Genomic DNA, 19,028 nt, shown 5'->3' on the forward strand with positions numbered 1-19,028 from the left:
ATTAGCACACAATAGTTGAGGTGGACTCAAGCATGAACTCATTCACCAGTAGGTTTCAGGATAATGACAGCTCTTTAGCAAAGTTTTAGTTATACTTTATTTCTAAGATGTACTGAAGTGAATCAGACTTTACTCTTTGTCTGATATTTAGCTTAATGCACACACTAACCACTCCATATGAATGATGAAAATCACTGTGGTGATCTATGTTATTTTAGATGAACAGTCATTGTGTCACATTGCACAAATTCTGAGGACAAGTTTTGATTGCATGTTCTGATGATTATGTTCTGAAGAATATAAATCAAAATTTGTGTGAGGATTTACTAAGATAGGCATTCATTTTTCGAGTTAAGAGATTATGTTCTGATGACTGTTAAGTTCTGATATAAGTCTAAGTTCTGATATTCACGTCTGATTCTTTACTTGACTTATTTGTGGATAAAATTTGACCTAACAGTCTCAGTTTAAACCTGAATATGTTGAAGTGGAAGATTAATTGTCACTATGGTTAGGGATAGTGGTACTCGTACTTGAACAGTCAAATTTTACTTGCTTCTTGTGCGCATTAAACCATGTTTTCTCTTTCCAATGAATGTTTTTCTTTTTCCAAGTCTGGGGAGACGAGGTAGAATTAATTCCACCTGTAAGCATTAAATTTCTTTACGTCTCCTGGCATTCTCTTGCCTATATAAGCAACCACTTCATATCAGCCTTTCCATCAAATCTCTTCTCACAACCTCACCTTCATACTTTTTATATCAAAAACACCATGGTCAGATACAATATGTTTTTGAACTACGAAACTTTCAACATGGAGCTGAGCTGTGCTGATTGGCAGCAGGAATGGCACGTCACTGCCATTCCTGATGAGATATGGGACTCTGTTCCCCAGGAGGTACTCACCCACCTCCTGTTCTTCTATATGGATTACCATCGCCATCTGGAGCGATTGAAGGAGGAAAGGCTGGAAGCTCTCCGCCAGCAAGAGCGAATCATTCGACTCGCTATTCTGTTTATCGAGAGTAGGAAGAAGAAATGATTTATTTTCTTCTTCCTATTTTTCTTTATCATCAGCCTTGCCCTGCTTCTTGAGCTAGGACAAAGGCTGTTGACGTTAGGTTTAGCAGCTTAGGGAAATCTTGTACAAGTTCTGATGTAATTTAAATTTCATGAATGTATTCTTTTGATATATTAATAAAATTTGTTTTTGTTTCAAGATCTTGTCTCTGAGATATTTTGTAATGCACTGTTAAATCCTGATACATATTCATATTCTGATGACCATATAAATTCTGTTTTAATTTAAGTTCTGATTTTCCTTTATCAGTATTACTCATCTGATTTATCTTGGTCATTTTCACTCGATTTATTTTCAGAATATTGATGTTGCAGTGAACAATAATTAAATAAGTGGGAACGGTTTCAATTCTGAATTAAAATTGTTTCACCTTGATTAATGAAATATCTGGGTAAGTGGAACGGTTTTTCCTTGAAAAACTGCAAGTGGGTAAGTAATGATTATTGTTTTCTCGTGCCCAGTAACTATCCGTTATTACTGCATGTCTGACAGGTGTCCAACGGTAATATTTCTTTTAAGAGTATAAGTAAGACAGAGAGAGGATTTTTTAATCTTTTATTTCCTTTCATACTTTTTCTCTTTACTTGATTTTACTCTCTTTCTTCTTCTCACGTTGGTTTTTCATACAGACATTTTATCAAACACCTAACAGGCACTCTTAAATCTCAATTTTTCTCATGGCACCAAAGGATTTAATCATTGATGGAGCTAAATTTGTTCCAAACAACTATGCTGCAATTCTTGATCATGCTGAAGCTCCATCTGAATTGCATTTTGTGCAAGATCTTCTTGCACACAGTGAGATTGGGTATGCATTGACCCAGCCTTCAGTCTTTTCGTGCCAACAAGTTCTGACATTTTGGCGGACTGGGCACTTTGATAATGGTGGTACACATGGCACTCCCAGTATTGTTTTCGAAGTGGGTGATTCTTCATATGCAGTCACTCCTGGTACAATACGCAAGGCTCTATATCTCCCAGAAGGATGTACCTTTTCAATTCCAGAGGAATCAGCTCTTCAGGAGTTAATGGCCAGTTTGGGGTATGAACAGAGTTTGGCAAAGCTTGGGCAGTTGAAACGGGCTCATATCAGAAGGGAATGGAGCTTCTTCATCGACTGCATCACTAAAGCTTTTGGGAACAAGTGTTCGAATTTTGATGTTATTCCTATAATGAGTCAGCACATCGGGTATGCTATTATCAACCAAACTCATTTTGATTTTGCAACTGCAATAATTGGTTTTATTGGGGATAGGATGACAGAGGATAGGAATGTTGTTTACTTTGCTAGATTCTGTCAACTTATATATACTTTTTGTACTGATGAACCTCAATTAGTCAGTTCCTCAACTCCACCTTTTAAGGTTGCAAAACACTACTTTAATGACCTGATAAATGCTGACACTAAGAAATCAGTGGTTAGACCTTTAGAGATTCCTCAGTCTGTAAAACAGATCTTAGTAAATGCTGATCCTGATACTTATAGATCTGTTTATTCTGATGTCCAACCAACAACAACCTCCCAAACACCACAACAACCATCAACACCTACCACTCATTCTACTCAACCAAACCTCAGGCAATATATCAAATCCTATCTCTCCACTTCACAGACAGTTCAACCCTCATCCTCAACACCTACTGTGAAGCCTTCATCTTCCAAACCTAAGAGGACAAAGAATGTTCCTCAAACACCTCAAAAGAGAAGGAGAATTGCTTTGAGAGATGAATCTGATACTGAGGAACAAGTTCCTTCTTCAGAACCTGTTGTTAAAGAAGCTGAGAAAGTGACTTCTCAGAAGGATTCTGGAATTGGGGGATCTAGGCTTCTCAAGAGGCTTAGAAGAATGACTATTCCTGAAACTCCCAAGGAATCCATACCTACAAAGAGATACAAGAAACAGAGGGCAAAAAGGCCAGTTTCAGATGATGAAAAAGCAGCAGCTAAGGAAGGGGATCAGGAATCTCTGATCTCACAAGAAAAGGAATTTGCTAAAGTCACTTCTTCTTCATCAACTCCATCTCAGGAAGCTGTTTCTGAAAAGGTCAACACACCGCATGTATCTCCTGTTGATCCAGGCACAAGTGCTGATATTGATGTTCAAAACTTGGTTGTGCCTGAAGTAATTTTCTTAGAAACTCCAACATCAACTAATCCATCAACAACACTTGTTACTGATGCTGCTCACACTCCAGAATTATCTACTACACCTTCTCTGCATCTAGATGCTGATGATCAGAATATAGGTGAGCATCAGGATATGGCTGTTGATCAGAACTTGGAACCAGATCAGCAATTAGAGGATGTTGAAGCCTCCATTGCTACTCATACTGTTGTTCTATCAGAAGATACTGATTCTGTAAGTTCTGATGCTGCAAATACTGGAGATACTGGTGATGCTGCTCTACAAGCAGATACTGATAAAGCAGGTCCTTCAGGACATGCCCCTCAATAAACAGTTCTTAAATCTGAACTTGTTAAGAAGTTTGTTACCAGAGAAGCACTAGTGCCTTGGAGTGAAACTTCTGCTGGTCAGGAGTGGACTAAGGAATGGAACTCAATTACTTGTGTTCTATCTGCAAAGAATCTGGCTGAGCAATTGACAAAAGCTGATGAGATGTTAAATACTGATGATTTCAAAACCCAGCTTAGAGTCACTGCATTGAGTACTAAACATCTTCAAGGTCTCGATTCAACTACTCATGCAGAGCTACACAAGATTCAGGAAGAATTCATCAAACAGGAACAAGTTCAAAAGATTGATAAGAAAAAGTTCTTCCAACCTACCTTTGACAGGATTGCTTATATTGAGAAGACTCAGGAGAAACAACAAGCTCAGATTGATGATATTCTGAAAAATCAAGCTTCTCAGCAATCTCAACTTACTGAAATCCAAGCCTCAGTGGAATTGCTTGTTTCTCTTCTACTACCTGTTGATGCCAAAAAGGGGGAGAAAGTAATTAAGTCCAAATGCAAGCCTGACAAGACACTGAAAGGAAAGGATGATGAAAAGGATGATCAAGGAAGCTCTGGAATGGGTAGAGGTCATAGTCAAGGTAGAGGTTTCACATCAAGAAAAGCTGAAATCACAAGTCACAGGACAAGTTCTGATACTGGGAAAAGAATTAGTTCTGCTACTTGTAAAAGGACAAGTTCTGATGAACTTTTAGATCTTGATGAAGAAATGTCAAGACAGTTATTTCTTCAGGAAAATCCAGGAATGGACTTGGTGAGTTTAATGGAAGAAGAAGCCAGAGTTAAATCAGAAAAAGCCATATCTAAATCTGTAGCTTCTGGTAAAAAGCCATTTCCAAAACTCAAAGGCATTGTAATAAAAGAAAGGAAAAATGCTGAAGCAACATTGGCTAAATCACAACCGCAGATAGATCCAAGATCTAAGGGTAAAGAAAAGGTTGGTGAACATATCAAGGTTTATGTGCCTCCTGAGAATGAAGAAATCACTGATGAAAAGGATGATCTTGCTCTGACTTCAAGAAAAGTTCTTAAAACAACCTCTGACATGGCTCAAGTTGTTCAGAGTCAAGAGACAGTAAGTTCTGATATTCCAAAGAAGCAAGTAACCTCTGACACAGCTCAAGTTAACTTGATATCAGAAGATAGACCAAAGACACTCCTACCAGGATTCACTAAAACAAAACAGACTCAACCTTTGAAGACTGCTGCAAGTGGTTTTGAAGCAAGAGTAGTTACTGGAAAGGAAGCAAGAGATAAAACTGGATTGGGAAGTGCCGATGAAAGAAGAATACAGAACACTACCAATGATCCAACTTCCTTGAGTGAACCAGGTATTGGAGCAACTCCTGAGAGATTGAATCAACTAGAATCTGTATAAATGGTTTACCATACCTACTTGAAAGAACACATCTTGTTGTACTTATGACAGATGGTAGGGTTTATCATATAAGGCAAAATGCCATTCCATTGAAGTATTTTGAAGAATTGGAGCATGTACTATTCTTACTTCAAATGGATGACAGATTGACAGGAAATGCTGCAAACTATTTGAAGGATCAGATTCAGAGACAGAAAAGGCTTTATTCTGTTAAGTCTGACAGCACATATGTTCCAAAGTATAGAGATCACAAGGGTGATATAGTTGAAATGAAGCCCAACATTGCTAAAATTATAACTACCTTTCTAGGATACAGGGCTGTGGAATTCAATCTTGAGTCTGATAAAGCTTATTTGATCAGACTGGATCAGGATATAAGAAAAGCAAAGATTAATGATCTCAGGGCTGCAATATTTCAAATTGGTGAAGATAATGCAGAGCTTAAAGATGCTAAAAGGAGGATGATTGATGAAATTAGATATGCTGAGAGATGTTTGTTGAAGAACTATCTCAGAACAACTCCTGACATCAGAGAGATCAGAAGATGAAGCCAAGTCAAGATCTACAACTGATTAAATTCTGATATTTGTACAGACTGAAGCTGTTATCAAAAGTTAAATATTGGTAAAGCTTTAAGGACTGTAAGTTGTAGTTATCTAGTCTAATTCTCATGCATTTGTACTTAATGTTTTTGACATCATCAAATATCTGTTAAACTTGTATATTATGCTAATTTACAAGTTGGGGAAGATTGTTAGATATATTTGATAATGTCATGGCTAATATGATTTATGTTTAGATTTCAGATCTTACTTTAAAAGGATAAATCAGTACTTACTGGAAGTCAGGACTTAAGGATATCAGTACTTATATTATCAGGAGATAATCATTAGAAGATGGATATCAGAACTTAAGTGCTGAAGGACGTTCAGATAAGGACAGTAGCTGATTAAAGGAAAGAAGATCGAGATAAACATAAGAAGAGATATGCATGAAGAAGGAATTCTATGAAGAATAGAATACTTGGAAGAAAAGATATCTGATTGATATATTTTAGGAAGCAGAATTATTTTCCATATCAATTAGCGATTATCTTGTAACTGTGTAGTATATAAACACAGACATAGGGTTTACACTATAAGTGTTATCATATTCGAGAAGATTATTCGTAGTAACCCTATCAGCTCTCGTGATATTTGTTCATCACTGAGAGGTAACAGTTCTATACTGTAATAGAGTTTATTGTTTTAATAAAGTTTGTTTTCTGTTACTTGAGATATTAAAGTTCGATTTGATTGTACTTTACACTGTATTCACCCCCTCTACAGTATGTGTGACCTAACACACCTTATCTTAGATCTGTCAACAGATACAGTTTTGTAGCCATTCTTGCTATCAGAATCGTACTTCCCTTTTTCCTTCCAGCTGCTGTCTTTGTTGAGAGATTGTCCTTTATTCTTGAAGTATCTTGGCTTCTTTACTCTAATATTAGAGAATTTCCTAGCCAAATAGGCCATTGACTGGTCTAGCTCATCAGTTCTTCAAGAGTATAGAACTCATCTTTTTCCAATTCCAGAATGACTTGTTCCTGTGAATCATTTGTTCTTTGCTCACTTGTTGAGGCAACTGAAGTTTGAGATCTTGGTTTATCATTCGATGTTTGACTTTCATTTACAATTAAAGCACTTGAGCCATCCACAACCTGTCCTTGACCAGATCTCAACGATTGTCTTTGAATCATCTCTAGTTCATATGTTTTGAGAATTCCATATAGAACTTCCAATGTTATTCTGCTCAAGTCTCTCCCTTCCCTAATTTCTGAGATTTTCTGTTCCAAATGATCAGGAAGAGTAAGCAAGAACTTTAGATTCACTTCTTCAGCTTCATAGTATTTGTCATAAAGTTGCAAGTCATTTATCAGTTATTCAATCTTTCAAACACATCTGTAATGCTTTCCTTTGGCTTAGCCATGAAACCCCTATACCGTGAAATCAGTATTCTTCTTTGATTTGATATAACTTCCTCAGTTCCCTCATAGAGTATCTCAATCTTTTCCCATATTTGCTTGGCAGTGTCACAGTTGACAATGTTGTTGTACATTACATTGTCAAGTGACTCAATCAAAATTAATTGCAAGCTGCTATCCAGGGAAACTTTCTCTTTTTCAGGATCAGTATACTCAGTAGGATCTTTTGGAGCATAAAGAGCTGGGATAATCATGTCTCCATCTGTAGATTCCTCAATTCTAACCGTAGGATGAAGGGTCCATCCTTGAGGATATGAATGTAGAGTGGATTGGCCATCCTGATAAGCAGCATCATTTTCTTTTTCCAAAGAGTGTAGTTACCTTTGTCAAAGGTAGGAATTTTGATGCTACTAATTTTCTGTGTATTCATTCTTCCAAGATCTTGGATCTGTTTACTTTCAGATTTTGCTCTGATACCACTTGTTAGGAAATGAATAACACATAGAGGGGGGGTGAATGTGTTTTACTTTTTTTTTTTGCTTTTCTTGAATGTTTTTGGCTTGGTTGAACAAAGTAAATTTAATCTTGTAGAAATGTGTTACTGCAGGAATTTAAACATGCAAGAATAAGGAACACAGATCTTGAAAACTCACTTAATTTTATATTAAAATTAAGACTGTTTTGCTACAAAATTTCTAGGCTTTTTGTTGTTAAAGAGCTTAGCCTCTCCTTGAGAGTGTTATAAGAAATTTGATCTAATTTGTTATAACTGACTACGGACCAGTGTTAACTTTATAGCTCAGTTAACTGCTGGTTTACACAGTGTGTACTAAGACATGCTATTAGCTTTTCTAAACTGTCACTTGTCATTTCTATTTATAGAAAATTAGACCTTCCATTTCTGGCTTAGCATATCTTTAGCATCCCGTGTTCACTTAGATCTTCCTCTGTCAGTTAATTTTTACCATTGATCTTGCACATTCTTCAAGCTTTTTTTTAGACTTGTCAATCCAGTTGTTGGATTGTTTGTTGATTGTTTATATTGGATATTGAACTAATCTACAACCTTGTACTTTGAGATAGTACAACGAGTTCTCCAGTTTAGGTCTATAGAACACTTGACATCTTGATAAGTATATTGGCTTATCGAGATATCTAGTACTCTATATTTAGTTTATCTTGTAGAGGTCTTCAGTTCTCTATAAGAGAATTTTGGTTTGTCGAGATCTCTAGTCTTCACATCTTCACTTTGACTTATCGATAACTCTTAGTTCTCTAGTAGCTTCTTGACTTATCGATATCTCAGAGTTCTCTAGTCAAATTTAACTTGTCGATATCTCACAGTTCTCTAGTCAAAATTTAACTTGTCGATGTCTCTGAGTTCTCTAGTGAATTTTGACTTATCGATATCTCTGAGTTCTCTAGTGGAACTTGACTTATTGATAATTTAGAGTTCTCTAATGAATGTAGACTTGTCGATAACTCTTAGTTCTCTAGTGAATAAATGACTTGTCGATATCTCCAATCTTCATGTCTTCAATTTGGCTTGTCGATATCTTTCTGAGTTCTCTAGTAGCTATCCTGACTTCTCGATAAGCCATTCTGGAGTTCTCGAATGACTTCTCTATAACATTAAATCTGTGACTTGTAGAGATCTTGACTTAGAGTAGTTTTCTTAAAACAGATTTATTCAACTCCAAACTTCTTCATAATTCTTCTGAGGCATGATCTTCTTGATCTTCTTCCAGATAGAATTCTTAGGCTTGACACTGTTTATAGAAAAAGGCTCCAGTCTGCTCCTTTGACATTTTTACAGACTTTAAGTGTTACAAGTACAAAATACAGACTAAGATAACAACACAACTTACTTAGGGTTGGCCTCAAGCTTAGCTGATTACCAAAAAATAGCAGTTCATTAATCTCCTCCTTAGATCAGATGTCCATTTGGCTTGCTTCATACTTTGATCAGGGACACTAATGATATTGTTATCTTCAGTGATCTTTGACATCATCACTTATATATTACAATATGAATGATTCATAATTCTCTTAATCATTCATCTAAAAAATTGTAACAGAATCGTTAATAGTGTTGCTACTTTTTTTTACCCATGTTTCTTTTTCAATTTTGGACGTGCTACTTTAAAATTTATAAAATTTATATATAATAAAATAATTACTTTACTAAATAAATAATTTTTTCAGTTCCTAATTTAATGAAGTAACATATTTTAAACATTAATAACAAATAATCTAACGAAAAAATAAAATCAATTGATTTTGCGAATATTCACTAATTAAAAATTAAATTTATTATTTAATATCTTGATGTACACTATTCATAACTAACCTTTAAATATAGTTTAGAAAATAAATAATAAACAAATAAATATTATAATTAAATGTTATTTTATAATTCCATCTAAAGGTTCACATCTACATGAGTTGATATTTAACTGTAGTTACTTATTGTACTGTGCTGAACAACCAATCTAACAACTACCAAATATAATAGTGTATAATATAAGTAAAAATTACAACTTTTTATTTCTTAGTCTTTAAAAAAATTAAAATGTTAAATTTATATAACCAAAAAATAACTTTTCTGAGATTTAAAAAAAAAATAGTAGTTGATGCCAAAATTTTGTCATTCAGAAATCACAAAAAAGAATTTGTAGACCAAACAATATTATTCATTCAACATATTTTTTATTCAGATTTTTGATTGATTCAGATTATTCAGAAATATTAATCATTTAGCTATAACTGATTTAGATTTGCCAAATGACTCCTTAGTCTTGTTATTGTACAAACATGTCTTGCACAAAACTTAGAAACAATCAAAACTATTAAACCCCCAGCTATTCTAGTGTACAGAATATGCTACATACTTATTCATATAAGCTACTCAATCAACGGATAGACAACCGTGGTTATCCATTGATGGCTACAAATGACACTAAATAAATCCACTAAGGTGTTTCGGTGAATTATCATCAAGACTACTACATATTCCTAACAAGACGCCTTATCGGATGACTTCTTACTCTGTGGTACAGAAATCATAAACATTACTTATGCCCAAGCTCAAAATGTAATTGAAAAGACAAAGGAAGGAATACAGAGAGCATTAGTGAGGAAGTCGGCAGGAGAAGCAATAGAGAAGACTCTGACATAAACTAGGCAAGGTAAATAGTGGGAATGAGTGAAAAAGAAGATGGAAAAACCAACAATATATCTAAATAATGATGATGGGAATAAACATATATTAGATATCTTAATGGACTTAAGGAAATGGTATGAAGATATTCATAAATTCTATCATGAGTTCAGTCAATGATCACCAATGTGTCAGCGACTTGTCTCTCAAAGGGATTGAGAATTTGTGTAAATCATTCATCTGGATGACTAATGAAAATTACCTCTAGATTTCTAAAGAAGATGAATATAGATGAGTTGTTTGTTCTGGAAAAGAAGATTCCAACCTCTAAAACTAACTCGCTTGCAAATGAGTACCTCATAGATCAAATCTTCCAATGCATCGGAGAAGCGTCTCCTCAAGTATTTGCCAAAACTTATGTGATCAAGATCTTCAGAGATAATATATTGCACAAGCTCACCCTAATGGATTCCAGTCTGAAAAGAGTGCAGTACCAATATCTTACTTTTATGGAAAGTAGGTTGAGAAGCATCATAGCAGAAATAACTTTTGAAGGAGTAAAAGGAACTGACACGGATGTTTCTACTGCTCAGCTGCTCTATGCTTACAGGTTGAACAGTAAGATGTTGTTAGATGAAGAAAAATACATGTGAAAGGTCACCAGGGAATACTATCAGACAGTACATGTAGGTGATGAAGCTGATATCAACTTAATGATAGACAGTGAACCCCTTATTTGCAACGGTGAAGAGGGTCACATGGCTTTTAAGATAAATGACAGTAAAATAATGATCCCAGACATCAGGTTAAGCACCTCATGAGCAATCGATCAAGTTTAGATCCAGATCAAAATATCAACATGTAAAAAAGACAAACTTGCATTGAATCCAACATTAACATCCTACAAAGAAGTGTTGGAAGAAGAAAAGATCTACAACACACACAAAGTGCAAGATCATCCTCAAAGAGTTACAGTCAATGTGCTCTCAAAGAAATATTCACTGCTGCATTATTTACTCCACATAGTTCATAACATTCAATGGCTAGGCATGTTATTGTAAAAACTGGAGATTCCACCTCCTGGTAATCTTCTGGAGACTCTTGCACGAGACAAAGTCAGAAGAAGACTTGACAATCTAAGAGAGCTAAGTAATAAAGACAAGTCTAAAATTGATTCTCATCAATAACCTACACAAGCTTCTGAGCCAAAGAAGAAAGCTACAAAAAGAAAGTCTCTTCAAACTAAATCTACTCAAGAAGGAGAAGGAAGTCAAGGCAAGAAGCCAAAGAAGTCAAGAACTTAAAAGACATAGTTTATTCATTCAGTTTAGAGGAACACTTCTTATTCTTGTACTTGTATTTAAGAAATCTGAAATTGTATATGCGATCTAAAATGTATTTAATATTATTTCCTATTCGTTAGTTACTTTTTTTTATTATCAGTTGATTTATCCTTTAGGGATGTATTTGTCGAACTCTAACAATTAAATAGGGGAGATTGTAAAGCATAATGTAACGTAATATGTACCCGATGGAATATAACTCGACATGAAAAAGTAACAGGTAAATAATATTAACTATGGAGCACAGAAATCCGGAAGACAGAGATTGGATATATACAAATAATCAGAACATAGAATTAAAGCTCTAAGTCCGTAATCATGTCATGAAAAGAAGTTAATTAAAATGTCCAGGCCTCCGTGAAGAATAAAAGATCAAAAGACTATGAGGGACAAGGAAATGCATTGATTCACAGTATTAATGTTCTCAGGATTTCAGTGGATTAAACTCAAGAAGCTGCGGAGGACATACATCAACTGGGCATTATTTAGAGAACAATAACATTTAGCTCTATGCTAGTCATTTGTGAATCAGACTAGTGCACTAAACGTCAGCATGCCAAGAAAGGAAACTTTCAGTTCAAGTCAAAAGAAATAAGTTGAAAATAGGACTTGGTTTGAAAGGACTGAAGAACAAAAGAAATGGATTATGTCAAAAATTGTTCTAACAAAATTTATCTTGAAAGAAATTGCTAAACCCAATTCATATCAAGTCCAAGGCCCAAACTTCAATTCAAATATCTAATAATCGACAAGAAAAAGAACCTCAAGGTTACAAATCGACCCTTGTATTGTCGATTTCTACAATCAATTGTCGATTTGTACAAGAAATTATATTGTTGATTTGTCGATTTCTACAAGCTTTGTTTGGTCGATTAGTATAACCCATGTAAGGTCGATTTGTACAAATCATTTGTAATGTCGATTTATGGAAACCATAGCGTCGTCGATTAGTAGAGAAGTCCCAAATCTGTTACGAGAATTTACATTGTCGATTTGTAGAAGATAGAGCAAATTCAAGAATGCTTGGTCAAGCCACATGTCCAAATGAATTTGAAGACTACACTTAAGCATTCACTGTCCATTCATCTTCTTCAGCAACCAACTGTATTTTACGAGAGCTCCATTGAAGGCAAAATTTTATTAAACTTGTAAGCATACTGTTATGCTAACGAATTTGTTGTAGCTAATCATAATTGATTAGAGTGTAGAAACCTCAAGGTTTATATTAATAAATCAATATATTTCTCGAATTGTTTTGTGCCTATTTTGATTCTGCACTTTTAGCGAAGAACTTGAAACGAATCGAAAAAAGAATTGTAGGTATCGTATTCAATCCCCCTCTTTGGGACTAACACTCGTGTATTATAATGAAGGATTACAGTAAAAATTCGTTTTTATCTCTATCATATATAATCTCTTTTTGGTTAATTAAGTGGGTTACGTGTTTATTAAATAAAAGAAAAAAAATCCTAGAAGCTAAAAAGAGATAGGGGAGAAGAAGAACAAGTTCAGATTCTCGGTGCTAGTACACGCCTCCTCCGCTCAAGTTTTCGTGTGGATACCTCTACAGCGTACATCGCTCGGCGGGATACATGGTGATCAATTAAAACAACGACCTCATTAAAAAAAATAATCATAAAACTTCTTAAGGTAAACATCCGATCTACAAATTAAATATTATTTTTCGCATGGATCCCGTGGTGGGTTTTGATTTTTTTTTTCTGATTTTTATGGTTTTATATATCATTTTTGCTGCGTTTTATGCCCCGAAATCCAACAATATTACCATATTATAATACTGTATTTTATATATAACAACTTGAAATATTCTATTTATAACAACTTAAATAAATTATAACATCCTATTTTTTAAATATAGTTAATCATTATAGTAAACTCTATTGAAGAACATCACCTTACAAGTATATCAAATTTAAATAATTGGGTGTTTTATATTATATTAGTCAACCACTTTAGCCAAAAAAAATAATAATTTCTATTAACTTGACGTGCTTATGATTCGATATCTTTCAAAAATAAATTTTTTTTGTCATTCCTGACTTGCGGCGGTATCCAATGTATTACGACCTCCGTCTCATCGTGTTGTCCAAATTATATAATTAAGAATTAGAATAATGTTAACAATTGGAGTAACGGAGAGAGTATTACACAAGAATACGTTGTCATATTGCACTGTGACGTATTGTAGAATAGTTTTTGCTATTTATTTTTTGAGTAATACAAAAGTTATCAAAGTATGTACTATAAACAATAAAAAATGTTATTGCCCAATGATATTCCTAATGGAATCTAACCGTTAGATGTTTGAACGAATTATTGTTCTAGGTCTTGTTCCTAACCTTTTGAAATATCCTATTTAAGTAATAATAAATTAAGTAAACTGTGATGATGTCCTAATATTCCAAAAATATTCCAAGCAAGCCCAGAAAACACATGGATCTAGGAGTATATATTACATGAAAGGCTTAGATTCAGAATCACATTTTTTATAATGTTTTGATACCACCTACCTTGTAATAAGTGAAAATTTACAACTCCTACCGTTTATTAAAATTGTCCTGTATGTCTGTCTGTCTCCTGCAATATCTTCAACTTTTTAATTCCTACTAACACTTCCTTTTAACGGCTATTTTTTCGTTTTCTGCTCACCATTTGAATTTGAAGATACTCAAAATGTCTTGACAGGACCAAGAAAGAAACATAAAGAGTGCAACTATCTTTCAGTTTGTGTTTGTTTCAAGAAAATGGGATCTTGTTTCAGCAAGAAGACTGTTGCTTCTTACTCTCTCACTCCTGTTTCAAACCCACCAATTCTAATCGAATTCGGAAAAAGGAAAGCACATGAAGAAGGCTCTTGCAAGAAAACTTTATTCGCAATTAATTACAAAATGAGCCATGAAATCGACTGCAACCATTCTAAGGAAGACAACAAAACTATTACTCCAACAATCTCTGACCGCGGCTGTGGAGTTAGGACCTCGAGTTGTACTAAAGAAGAGGTGGATGCTATTCTCATTCAATGCGGGCGCCTTAGTAACAGTAGTAGTAGTATTCAAGGAAGTAGAAAGTTCTCCGGCTCGAAAAGGAGCTTTGAATTTGATAATGAAGATGGTGATCAAGACCAAGGCAATGTGAGCATTGTTGTTGATGGTGATGCCGAGGAAACGACTTCTGATCGGATTCGGGGGCATAGACAGCGCCATCGTGATGGTAGTTCTTCTCCTCGTGGAAGGAGGAGAAGGACTTTGAGTAGAGAAAGATGCGGTGGAAATGGAAGTGGTGAGAGGAGAATGAGTAGGTCTCCTGGCAGAAGATCTGAGTCACCAACTACTTGTCATAAATTATTGTCAGGGAATGTTGATAAGCCAGGGAAATTGGTTTCGGTGCCTGCTACTGTGTCTTGTAATAAGTCCAGGAATGGTAGTCATGGTGGTGTTGTGGGGACACCTTCAGCTGATGCTATAAAGAAGGTTCAGGTGAAGAGGACGGTTTCATCACCTCGTGCACAATCTCCAGCAAGGACTATTGTTATGGCCCACTCAAATGAAGTTCACAGGACTGTTGCATCGACTCGTGCACAATCTCCAGCAAGAACTACTGTTATGGTCACCTTAAATAAATCTCAAAGGACTGTTGCATCGCCTCGTGCACAATCTCCAGCATGGACTAATGTCAAAGCTTTCCCAAATGAAGTTCAAAGGACTGCTGCATCGCCTCGTGCAAAATCTCCAGCAAGGACTAATGTTAAGGTTGCCTCAATTGAAAGCCAGTGGACTGCTGCATCGCCTAGTGTTCGATCTCCAGCAAGGACTAACGCTAAGGCCACCTCAAATGAAGTTCAGAGAACTGCTGCATTACCTCGTGCACAGTCTCAAACAAAGACTAATGCCACTGCCTTCTCTAACGAAATTCAGAATTCGTTTAGTGGGCGTTACTCTAGAAAGAATGACCAGTCACCTTATAGGAGGAATCCTTTGTGTGAGATCGATACCGGCATTACTATGCATAAACATTCTAGCAGTAAGGTCATCAACCAGGTACTGATTCTGAGCTTTTTAATCAAATATTGGTATTTGTTGATTTTTAACATAATTTGGTTTACAAAGTTTTGACTTGATACAAATTCTTGTAGGCTGCAATGATACAGAAGTCGTGTGCTGTCGAGCAAGGGATTGAAGACAAAGGCAGTACAAATAGAAGCAGGAAGGAGCAGCAGAAACAGCTATCGGAAGAGGCCAAAGAATTGAATGGAAATGTGCTAATTAATTCCCAAAGCCTGACAAGAAGCGGATTACCAAAGCCCTCTCCTGGCCTCACTAATTCCGAAACTTCATTAAAGTCCTCATATGCCACATTGTTGCTTGAAGACATTCAAAACTTTCATCAAAAGACTGCCCCGGCTGCAGCATACTCTGTCCCGGCTTGTGTCACCAAGGCCCGTTCAATTGTCGACGCCGTTGCTGATCTCAACTCCAGTACTAAGGCCCATGCTATTGCAAAGGAGAGAACAAGAAATCCAAAAGCACAGAAATGTAAGAAGAATGAGAAAAGCTCTTCTGTTGGAGCCAATGTTGTGGAATCTAAGGTGGCTGTCAGCAATGATCTAATGGAACCAATTAACGAAACCTTCACAAGTATGTAAGTGTAACCATAACACTTGTAGGCTTGTAGCTAGAGAAGGAGAAAACGCGAAAGGGCAAGAAATTAGAATTATGCAGCTACTTTTAACTTCTCTTTTTTCCTTTGTTATTAGTTAGCTTAGCTAATCTAACTATGACTGCTCTGTATTGCCATGTTTGCACACTTGCTTACTCTGGTTATAAAAACTCTGTACCTTTTTTTTATTGCTAACTCGATGATGAAATATTGGATGGCTGTACTACGTATCATGATGCTAAAAATCGTACTTGGACTAGCTTTACTTTTACCCGATCAATTTATGTAAATCGGATTAAAATCGTGTCAAATTTTGTTTATATTTCACTTTTGAGTTATATGGTAGATAATCTAGTATCGAATGAGATAGCAGAAAATTAGATTGTCAAGTTCCTTATATTATATAATAAAGATTTACAGGTGTTAGAAAAATCACTGAAAGGGCTGAAATATTATTTAAAAATAGTATATCTTTACTATTGAATAATGTTTATATACTTTGTGTATATTGAACAGGTGAAGTATTATTTAGAAATAGTATATCTTTATTATTAAATAATGTTTATATACTTTGTGTATATTGAACGAGATCAAAATAATAGAATAATTCTTTCTTTTATTCTGACAATAAAGAAGAACTAAGATTCTATGATATTATTTATTATTGCTTAGGTTTTTAATCCGAATATAGTGATTGACACTTGTATTTAATGCACATGTCTTGATTCTTACATTAAGTAATTTATTTTAAATTGCGAATTTATGTATTGGGTAATGAAATTATATACATAGTGTGATATTGACTATAAAAGGAAACCGTGTCCGAAAAATATATTCGGGTGATGATATCCTCTTGAAAACTCATAAAGATAATTGTGCTTTAGTCCTGCAGACAGATTTGTTCTTGCACGATTATAGGGTTGAGTGGATGATCAAGGATAAAAGATATTGATTAAATTAATTGTCAGAAATTAATTTAATTAATGGACATGCGATATCTTAAATATGGGGAATTTAATAAGCAAATAGTAGAATTAAATTAGCAAATAGTAGAATTAAATAATTAATTTTCGGATTTAGGAAAGGTAGTGCAAATATGAATTCTTTAGTGGATTGAATTAATATTTAATGACATTGGGCATGCCCCAGGATGTCATTAGGAGGCCCGACCTAATTGTCCATGATCCCTACTGTAGCCTATAAATATTATAATTCTCCTGAAGTAAAACGAAATAAGATCTTAGGGTTTGATAGAGGTAGTTGTTTTTTTCTCAAGCAGACATCTAGGGTTTTGGAATTTCGGAGCTTTAAGGAGAGGTACACCTTGGGAGATCGAAGCCCACACTTCGTCCAAGGAGAATCAGAGAATACAGTAGAAAACGTGGATTTGAATTGCTTGCTCCGTAGCAATTAAGTTTAATGTTCTGTTCGCACACATTAAAATTTATATCATAAAACGTAGGGCCGAGATCATGTTGTTCCAACAATTGGTACTAGAGCCTGGTTCTAGGTTCTGCGTTTTATGATATCAAGTCCATGTCATAATTTTATATGCATATATATAGTGGTACGTTTGTATTGATTCTGTGATGCAGGTTGATATTCACTATTATGGCCATGTTTTAATTATGTATTTGGATTTCACATGGTTTAATCGTGGTTATTTTATTATGATTAAGATCTCACGTGGTTTATCGTGGTTTTGTTGTAAATCACGAGGGTTGATCGTGATAGTTTTTTCTATTCTAGTTTTTTTGATGTAATAGAATAGGCTTGTTCAGCTGTATTAAATTGTATGTAATTATTTGAGCGATTAAGCTGCAAGAAACATAGATTTTCCATTGCTGCATTCTATTTTCGGGGAGCTTCGTTGTTGTGGCTGCAATGTTTTTGCATATGATGTCCGATTTGGGCTTGCAATACCTTTTCGGAAACGACAGAACAAGACAGACATGCTGCAATACATTTAAAGATCTATTGCCCTAGTGTTCAAGTCATTTTGAGGATGTTTAGGCTTTCAACCGGGCTCTCGAAGTTTTTGAAAAATTTCGAAGGATGAGTTCAAGACATCCGTTGATCAAGATATCCGTTGATCAAGTCATCTGTTGATTAAATATCCGTTGATCAAGACATCCGTTGATCAAGTCATCTGTTGATTAAGATATTCGTTGATCAAGACATCCATTGATCAAGTCATCCGTTGATGATCAAGACATCCGTTGATCAAGACATCCGTTGATCAAGACATCCGTTGATGATCAAAGACATCCGTTGATCAGCTTATATGGGGCCATAATAGTGAATGTGCTTTATTATGTTTTACATAATTTATGTTGATCTTGATTATTACTACTATGTATTTCTTGTCTGTGTTATTATTCCATGTGATACTAACTCATAGCCTACTAGAATGACATGGACATATGAATGTATTAATTAATGCTTTAATCATGAGAGTATGTTGTTATGTTATGTGTTCTTTGTTGTTGACATAATACATGTGGAATTCGAAGAAATAACATAGGATGATACATCTAGAATAAAATCCTCAAAGTAAATACTAAGTGGGAGAGAGAATAATGTGAAATTAAATCTCATGGTCTCCATTATTGTTTGTATGTAATTTAACATAAAGACGAATATAAATTATATATACGTCACCCATTGTGGCATATAATTTATGGTGTCTAGAATGTTAAAGAAATTGCTAGAACAAACTTCTTAAATTAATAACGAATACTGGAAGGTATACATGTCACCCATCGTGGCATACCAAGTTTCATAGATTTCGGATAATTATAAGATATCATTTGATGGCATCTGGTATAAATATGTTTAATTTAAGATTTGATGATGGTGTACACTTAGTTATGAAAAATAATATAGACCACCCCAACGTGGCGTATTGTTTAGTAATAGAACCAAAGTAACATTTAAACAAATATAA

The 19,028-nt window shown here is 34.9% G+C and overlaps 1 protein-coding gene across 1 annotated transcript; it reads left to right on the forward strand.

Annotated features, from left to right (window-relative positions):
• Positions 1-13,928: 13,928 nt before the first annotated feature.
• LOC141720414 (uncharacterized protein At1g65710-like) lies at positions 13,929-16,276 on the forward strand. The gene is made up of 2 exons (XM_074522814.1): positions 13,929-15,462; positions 15,558-16,276. The coding sequence occupies exons 1-2, from the start codon at positions 14,170-14,172 to the stop codon at positions 16,065-16,067; spliced, it is 1,803 nt and encodes a 600-aa protein (XP_074378915.1). The 5' UTR covers positions 13,929-14,169; the 3' UTR covers positions 16,068-16,276.
• Positions 16,277-19,028: the final 2,752 nt, after the last annotated feature.

This window comes from Apium graveolens, chromosome 4 (genome assembly GCF_009905375.1).
Source record: "Apium graveolens cultivar Ventura chromosome 4, ASM990537v1, whole genome shotgun sequence".
In the NCBI taxonomy this organism is placed as follows: domain Eukaryota; kingdom Viridiplantae; phylum Streptophyta; class Magnoliopsida; order Apiales; family Apiaceae; genus Apium; species Apium graveolens.

Coding starts and splice junctions, on each gene's coding strand:
- LOC141720414 (XM_074522814.1), top strand. CDS start 14,170: ATGGGATCTTGTTTCAGCAAGAAGACTGTTGCTTCTTACTCTCTCACT. Junction 15,463..15,557: donor GCAGTAAGGTCATCAACCAG/GTACTGATTCTG, acceptor AAATTCTTGTAG/GCTGCAATGATACAGAAGTC.